General features: G+C 38.5%; 1 protein-coding gene across 1 annotated transcript; it reads left to right on the top strand.

The window, feature by feature from the left end:
* LOC134653992 (protein apnoia) lies at positions 1 to 6,972 on the top strand. The gene is made up of 3 exons (XM_063509365.1): positions 1 to 496; positions 6,065 to 6,240; positions 6,759 to 6,972. Exons 1-3 carry the CDS (start codon positions 391 to 393, stop codon positions 6,918 to 6,920), a joined length of 444 nt encoding a protein of 147 aa, XP_063365435.1. The 5' UTR covers positions 1 to 390; the 3' UTR covers positions 6,921 to 6,972.
* Positions 6,973 to 9,341: the final 2,369 nt, after the last annotated feature.

The following is a 9,341-nucleotide window of genomic DNA, read 5'->3' as shown; positions in this document are numbered from 1 at the left end:
ATTCATATGGAATAATTATCGAGCTCGTTTATGAATATGTATGTAAGTAGACGCGGCGGTAATGACATGGACTCACGCGTCCGTGTTTCTCACTTTCAATTATGCCGATAAGGATCAGAAGTCGTTGTCGATGTCCAATATGTCCATGGGGAGCACTGGGCCCGTTAATGATTCAACATTAGTCGATCAGGGCCGGGAATCGGGGCCAATTTCAACAGTCACGCACTGTGCTTTCTTTACCCATCGTGACTTTGGTCTCGCCGACCATTGTCTTCGCAGGACACTTTATATCCTGGGTGCATGTGAAAATACAATCAGTCATAGTGTAGCGACTGACTGGCGATCGTCCTTTCTTTTAATTGCAGTTCAGAAGTGTTGTGGGTGGCCGATATGTGTAACAAATTCACCGTGTTGTCCCTAGCCTACGTGGCTATATTCGTAGGCTTAGTGCAATGTGAGGAAGATGCATCTAACTTGACGGAAATTTTGAGCAGCGGTAAATACATTATATTCTACTAACAAACTCTCCGAAATTTGTTATACCTACTTTATCAGTTTATAATATCATTACATATATGAGGGTCCCTAGAGAGAAAAGTATCTACTTATACGGAAGTAATATGCTTAAGATTTTCCTTATTAATTGGGTACTAAGTTTGCCAGCATATTGAACAAGAATAAATAGGTCTAAGAAAAGTCCTTCAACGGACATAATAGCTAAGGCCCCATTTTTACCTAATAAGTACTTAACTTCTTTACCGAATTGGGCAATTTGTAATATTCTTACCTAAATAACTTCTTGCATCTATTAAGAAAGTCTATTTACACATATTTTATGAGAAGCTTATTGCCTTACACGTACCGAAAAACGACTTGCAAACTTCGTGCATCTCGTCTGTGCTTTTATATTGGTGCAAGTGCAAAGCACGATGCACTGAAATAATTTTTACAGTACATACTTTCCCGAACTAGTGCGGTAAATAGCACTTTCCGTTCGTATGTCGAAAGTTTAAAGTGCCATATGTACTGTAAACCGTTGTACGATACTCGTGCGAATAGGTAATTCGCAACTCGTGTCGATTTAAAAATATTCGGTCGTGTTTTAATTTATCGCCACTCGTTTCAAACTTCCTCTTTTCCGCACTTGTATCGTAAATAACTATTTTTATACAGTTGCCCAAAAAGGGGTTCTTTACGTGGGGCCTAAACAACGTTTGGAAAGTAAGTTGTTGCGAACTAGTGTTTTTTAATAACCGTTTACTTTGCATGTGCAAGTGTCATTGGGTACTAGTCTCGTGTCTTTTATTCGTCTACAGCTCATAAAATACATCTCGGGACACTTTTTACATTTGTAATAAAATATACTACATATTTTGAAATTCTAATTACAAATACAAATGCATTTATTTCATTACTTTTTACATCAGTTCTTAGGTATAATATAAGGGTTAGGTAGGGTTAATTAGCGCTCCAGTTTTGTCACTGAAGACTAATCTAAAATAATGTTCCATTATTTAGGCATAAACCGAATCCGACGTACCTAATGTACCTTAATTTTAGGATACAAATTAACTTTGTACGAGTATAAGTATTATGTCGAACGATGGCAACAAAGATATCGCACTTGGCTAGAAAGATTTTAACGAGTGTAAGTTAATGATATGTTCTGAATAGCACCGCACGGTGTTGCCAGTAATTAAAAAGATTACGCAGTAATTAAAAAGATTAAGCAGTTATTTAATACAAAGAGTATGCTCTTAAGCTCTCGTCCGTTAACAGAAAGTCTTAATTTGACTCACAGTAATCATAAGTTACCTTCTTTGATTACGAGTACCATGCCAACCTAGTATCGAATTAATTCTACTTTGCATGAGCTTATACAATGTCATATATTAAATTATGGGAAAATTGTTAGTTAGAAACATGCAATGAATGTTCGCATGAGACCATATACTAAGACAGCTTAATGCTCCTTTATTACTATTATTATATGAGAGAACTAAGAATTCTCATACTTTTACTATAAAATGGGAAATGCAAACAATGAAGTACTTAGGTACCATTTTAGGGTTCCGTAGCCAAATGGCAAAAAACGGAACCCTTATGGATTCGTCATGTCTGTCTGTCTGTCCGTCCGTCCGTATGTCACACACAGCCACTTTTTTCCGAAACTATAAGAACTATACTGTTGAAACTTGGTAAGTAGATGTATTCTGTGAACCGCATTAAGATTTTCACACAAAAATAGAAAAAAATGTACTTCTTATTAGTCTACCTCATACTCTAAACCTATTGTAGTGCCGTTATGCAACCTAAGGTAATAAAAATGTGTGCCCAACCCAAATCCAATCTAATAACTCCTATTTTTAAAATATCAATTGAACCTCCGGAGTAAATAAACGCTTATGTAGATCTCTTTTATGTAAGTTTTAATAATATTTAGCGAATAATGTTAGTTTGGTACAGCGGATAAAAAAGTCATTTCACAGAGCAAATATTCGACTAGCTAAGTAGCTGTATCCTGACGGTGTTTTTTTGAATTCCGTTAACTTCGTGGTATGGCTAAGTACATTAAAGGAAACTAAGATGTGTGTAGATATAATTAATGTGTGTGTAGATATAAGTAATGAGCGGCCGCTGAGCGGGCGGCGTCCCTAAGTGTAAGGCCTGAGTGGACGCTCGGAGCGGAGCGTTGGGCGGGGCGTGCAGCGTGGCGTCGGGCTCACAAGTGACTTGAGCAGCATGCACTAAGGCCGCTCCTATACGTTTGCATTTGTTTAACATGCACGCCGCGCGGGCCCCGCCCCGCTGCACGCCCAACTCGAGCGTCCACTCAGGCCTTACACTAAAGAGGGACAAGTATGCCGTTGTCAAACTTCTTGTTCGTTCCCCTTGCCGTGGAGACGCCTGGGTGCTGGTGCGCGGAAGCGAAAACTTTTCTTGGGGAGCTGGGACGCCTGCAGGAGAGGGGTCTCGACCCCCGCTCTGGGTCGTTCCTAGCGCAGACTCGCAGAGGTTGTCTATCGCGAATCAAGGCGGAAACGCGGCTAGCGTGATGGACACCTTTGGGCGGCTAGCGTGATGGGCACGGGAACGATGCGGGGCGGGGTGGGTTGTTCGAGTACGTAGTTAGGTTTAGTTTCAATTATATTTCTTTGTGCTTGTATTTATTAGTTCTTTTAGTGATTTTATTCTCCTTTTTGTTATGTTATTGGTTTTATTTGATATGAAAGATATATGGGATTAATGTGTTTCATTTTATAGGTAAAATTATTATTGCAATAATATTTTAAAGTGAAACATCACGATTTGGTTTCGGTTGGTTGATTTTATAAAGGTATTTAAAACTTAATGAAATATTTCCAGGCGGATTACCACGGATTTCTATTTGCGTGACCGACCCTGTTTTGTAGGTATTTTATTAAATATCTCGGATTGCGAAACATTCAACACTTAATTACAAGTTTATGTTATTCTTGCTATATTTGATATACGATTACCAAGTCAAATATCCCAAGATATTTTATTTAGATATCTGATGATAGTGATGGTGAACAACGAAATCAAATAGGTATAAGAACTCTGTAATATAATAAAAAAATAAAAACAATGACATTGCGTTAAATCTGAGCTTGTTAGATTCAACTTTAAGTGCAGTCGAAAGTCGAAAGTTACAGTCGGAAAATTAAACGCTACAGCAAAATAGTTAAATTCAATACAAGTGCGAAAAAGAGGAAATTCGGAACGAGTGGAGATAAATTAAAACACGACCGAAGGGAGTAGGTAAATCGACACGAGTTGCGAATTACCTATTCGCACGTGTATCGAACAACGTTTTACAGTACATATGGCACTTTAAAGTTTCGACATACACACGAAAAGTGCTATTTTACGCACTAGTACGAAAGCCCCATATGTACTGTAAAAGTTTTTTTTTACGGAAACGAATATAGGTAATATTAGTAAGGTTATAATGGGTATCAACCTTTCACGAAGGACCTACTATACAGTGTGGAAAGATAAGTCGAGCCCTGGAGGGAAACTACCTTAAATCCTTAAGCTGGCTCATTTTACTTAAAGGAGACATTCCTTTATTTTTAAAAAGAAACAAAACTGCATTCAAAGATTTTCTAAAACTCGCTTGCCTCGCCCGGGACTCGAACCGACTAAAAATTCCAAAAAATAAAAACTCGCAATTTTATTCTACTAGTCGATACAGTTAATGTTAATGATAACATTTCTCCAAGAAACATTAGGTCTCAAACTCCTCTGTCGTACAAAATATCCATAAAATGTAATATTTAGTACTCAAGATTTTTTTAGACAAGCCAAATTGAAGAAAAAAAAGGAAAAATACTTTGAATGCAGTTTTGTTTCTTTTTAAAAACAAAGTCCCCCATTAAGTAAAATGAGACAGCTTAAGGATTTAAAGTAGTTTCCCTCCAGGGCCCGACTTATCTTTCCACACTGTATATGTCGCAGGGAAATGATCAAAACAGAGATTTGAACAAATCTCTAAGGGATATGATCAAATCACGCAGGATGTTAAAATGGCGAATCCATATCATCATTTCCCTAGAAAAATTCAGTCATTTGACCAAATCACTGACTCTGTTTAGTGAAAAGACAAAATCGGCCAATAAACGCGAAACGCTTTTTCATTTCACTAGATTTGTTTAGGAATTTGACAAAATCCCTAACCACGACAGTAAGTTGACGAAACGAACTTAAAAAGTCAACTAGTTTTATCATTTCGCTAAACAAGTTTAGTGAAATGGTAAAGTCTCAACTGGAAGATAGTACCTATATGGTGATTTGATTAAATCTCTGAACAGTTTAGTGAAATGACGAAAGCAAGACAGAATACAACAGTTTACTCTACAGTTAAGCGATTTGATCAAATCTCTGACTAGATTAAGTGAACATTTTTGAAAATATCGGCTGAAAAAATGAAAGAGACTTCTCTGCACAAAGAGTTGCTAATCAAATCAAGCGTGTTGGTGGACGTCCCTAAGGTAGACAGAGGTCCATTAGATGGAAGTAATGTACCGGGCATTATTTTAAATAGGTATTAAAAATTATCTGTACCAAATCGGTACATCTGTCGGCATCATAATTTCAAAAAAATTCACTTAATCTAGTCAGAGATTTGATCAAATCGCTTAACTGTAGAGTAAACTGTTGTATTCTGTACTTGCTTTCGTCATTTCACTAAACCTTTCAGAGATTTAATCAAATTACCATATAGGTACCATCTTCCAGTTGAGACTTTATCATTTCACTAAACCTGTTTAGCGAAATGATAAAACAAGTTGATTTTTTAAGTTCGTTTCGTCAACTTACTGTCGTGGTTAGGGATTTTGTCAAATTCCTAAACAAATCTAGTGAAATGAAAAAGCGTTTCGCGTTTATTGGCCGATTTTGTCTTTTCACTAAACAGAGTCAGTGATTTGGTCAAATTACTGAATTTTTCTAGGGAAATGATGATATGGATTCGCCATTTTAACATCCTGCGTGATTTGATCATATCCCTTAGAGATTTGTTCGAATCTCTGTTTTGATCATTTCCCTGCGACATATATATATTTTTTTGGTATACTTATATAATTCTCTACCGCCTATTGTTTACCTCTGCTTGTGTTTCTATTTTCTCTTGTATTATTTACATTTATTGAGGTGTCCAATATAGAGTAATAGCCCTTGATTCTGTCTTACAAATACTTGGTTCACAGTCATATGGATACAATGGTCTTAAATTATATTGCCTTTTATGACATTTAGGAAACGCGCGGTTTTCGGTAGACGCAGAGGTAGAGATCCTCTGTGTACGCAGAGATAACATTTTGTTGTTTTAACGATCGCGTAGTGACTTTTTTAGAACCTTCTCATTGCCGTTGGGCATAATTTATTTAAGCTTTAGCTTTTACTAATCTAAGAACTTGAGATAACGTACAATCAGCTATAGAGAAAAGTGACCAGGGGGGCCCTGCTTAGGAGTTTGTATGGTGCTATGGTAAAGGTGCTAAGCGAATAGTATTGCTGACTGTACTCATTCTGTTTTCAGCAGAGGAGAGCGTCGGCCGTACGTTCGGCCACAACGCGCTGAAGCGGCTGTCGTTCATCTTCCTGCCCGTGATGTTCACGCTGGGTGTCATCTCGACGCTACTAATGGCGCTGGCCGTCATCTCCGTCAAGAACCTGGCCATCGGCGTTTTGCTGCTCATTGTCTCCGTCAGTCAGGTATGATCTAAATTTCATTATCATAATCTGCTTAAACCGTATACAACATCGTCGCATTTAGGACACGAAAGTTACGCTAGTTACGATCATAATACCTACAAATATTATATTTAGGCTCGTCACTCGTGGCATTATTCGGCACAGGTTCAGCTCGTATAACCGTCGCAGAAAGTAGAATCCGTAGAATAGCCATTGATGAGGCAAGGAGTTTTCGGCACAGACTCCATCTAACAAAAAGCTTATTCATAGCCAGCACTCAAACCCACAACCTCCATTATTAAAAACCACACGCCCAAACTGCTTGATTTCGAAAACTCATCAACAACCAAAACCACAAAACTACTACCACTAACGGCCTGGCCACGACATCGCGCGGCGGCGGCAGCGGCGAGCGGCGGCCATAGGTAGCGAGACACAGCGATCTGACCTTTCGTTCCCACCTATGGCCGCCGCTCGCCGCTGCCGCCGCCGCGCGATGTCGTGGCCGGCGCGTAATGCTGGTTACTGCATGTCTTCAGGCCGTATCGCGCTTGTTCGTGGCGGCGGCGCCGTCCCCCCTGGTGCACCTGCACCCGCGCGCCGAGCTGCTGCCCGCGCCCGTGGCCGCGCCCTGGCCCGCGCCCGGGCCTCTGCTCTCGCCCTGGGGCCGCTCCGACAACGACGCTACCATCTCCGACTAAATACTGCTATAGTCCAACCCGCCAGATACTAAATAAAATGCATTAAGTAGTCCTCTTTTCACATAGGTAGGTACACCCAGCTACAAAAGTGAATGGCCACTTATGAAAGAATTCCATTAAAGCCATATGTTTTTTTGCAACTATGCAGCTCGCTGGAAATTCTACGCAGGATCCTATGAAAAACAATGAGAACTTTCTTTTGACGCATATTCCGAATCTTTAGATAGAGACTAGAGCAAAAATAAAATGAGATTGTTATGTACTTATTTTATCTGCACCATTTAGCCGTAGAATCTACGAAAAAGTGACTTAAAATGGTTTTATTTTCATTTGATTTAGAAATCGACGAATACGAAGATTCTCAGAAATCTAAAAAAACAAGAGACGAATAGGTAACTAGAAGTAGTCTTTGTAAAGAGGATTTGTTCCTTAATTAAATAGGATCCTTAATTAAATTAGATTTCCTAGTAAGAACTGATAATAAAATATTATTTTCTATCAAATAAAAATTTTTGGATTATATAGATTGAAAATGTGGTACTCAGTCATGTTATTCAAATATAAAAACATACCTCAATAGTTATAAGTCCTATCTACCTTTAAACCTACCTTAAATATTTGCATTTGTTAGAATAGTGATTTAATTTATTTTATTTATTAATTTGTACCTTCATTCTGAATATTCAGATATATTAGTTTTGTCTGTCTCTCACGAACTCTTTTTGTGGCAGATAGACGACGAAAGAATGTTGATTACACCTACTTAGTTGAATAAGTATATTATAAAATAAATGAATAAAAACCTAATATAAAACATGTTGGTTTTTTGGTAATGTCTACCTATAGACCTCAGTCCTTCCTAGTTCCTAGTCCTTTTTATATTATACTAACTAGACATTTGGAAGTATTGTTATTGTGGCGGCAAGGCATTGTAACAATAAAATTATTGCAAATTGGATTGCGACCAATGCGACCCTTAACTTTCTGCTCGTAACATATCGAGCGCGACATATTATTGCACTCATGGTTCCGGAGAAACACAAACACTTTCATCAACATCTTCAAGCTGCCTGGGTTTTCCGGCACTCAGTATTTTTTATCAAGTCTGAAGCTATGCAGAGAAAACTCTTGATTGATAGTGTCATTTGCAGTGTTTACTGCGCGAAACAGCTTCATCTAAGCGTGCGATTCCTTAGCGAAACAAAAAGGGATCAAATTTGCGTTTATTATCTCGAGAAATCTTTTAGAGCGCAATTCAAGTTTTTAATAGGTAATTAATTACCTAACCCAGGAGTAGAGGAACTTCGGGATTTAATCATGATATTATCGTGCTAATATGATGTTGGAGCACTGTAGGTATGTTATGTGTTGGAGGCCAAAAATGTCCATAGGAACACTCAATGATTATTGGACGACTGTTTATATAAAAGTTCAGTCCGCGATAAAAGATTTTATCAAAAATGATTTTTTAACAAAAAAAAATATTTCATAATACTCGTAATATATTTCCCGCTGCTGGAGTCAACCTAGATTAGGTTTTATTTAGGTATCAAATGTTTATTGTTTTGGATTAACCGGCCAAGTGTGAGGCGGACTCGGGCACGAAGGGTTCCGTATAAGTAGGTACGCAAAAAACGGCAAAAAAATCACGTTTGTTGTGACCCACTCAAATATTTATTTAATTTTGTTTTTAGTACCTTCTTGTTGTTATAGCGGCAACAGAAATACATCACCTGTGAAAATTTCAACTGTCTAGCTATCACGGTTGATGAGTTACAGCCTGGTGACAGACAGACGCACAGTGGAGTCTTAGTAATAGGGTCCTGTTTCTACCTTTGAGTACGGAACCCTAAAAACATTATAAAAGCCTAACTTAAGAAACGAATTAAATAAAGGGCAATCTAGCCTACATCATCCTACATACGTCTCATTGTGAAAAAACCTCCTGTCAAATACGCGAGGGATTGGGATAATCCCACGCTGCGCTATTCCAAAGCGGAAGGGAATTATTTCATAACTAACTTAATTCAGGAAGCTGTTTGGCAAACATTTACCACTAAGTCTTTGAGCTAACATAACATTAATAATAATAATAATAAAGGTGGCGCATCAGGTGCCCATCTAGCGAGTGGCGAGTCACCGCCTGCCTCGACAATACTGTATAACACAATGTTATGGCAGGTGTCCGGAACTCTTAGCAATAGCCCAGTCTTTTTTCCACCCAAACTTAAAACATAGACCAGTACTCTGTCCATATTCTCTACAATAGCTTCCAATGCCTGCTGAAACCGGTTCATGGGTATCTATTGATGTACCCGTGAATGGGTTCCAGCAGGCGTTCTACATGACATCAAATCTCTCCAAATGGCCTCTACGTGTTGGATCTATATCCCCACGCACGCCTTATAAATGACCGGGCTC

This window comes from Cydia amplana, chromosome 1 (genome assembly GCF_948474715.1).
Source record: "Cydia amplana chromosome 1, ilCydAmpl1.1, whole genome shotgun sequence".
In the NCBI taxonomy this organism is placed as follows: Eukaryota; Metazoa; Arthropoda; class Insecta; order Lepidoptera; family Tortricidae; genus Cydia; species Cydia amplana.
Note: the sequence above shows the minus strand (reverse complement) of the source record. Positions and strands in the feature narration are given on the sequence as shown.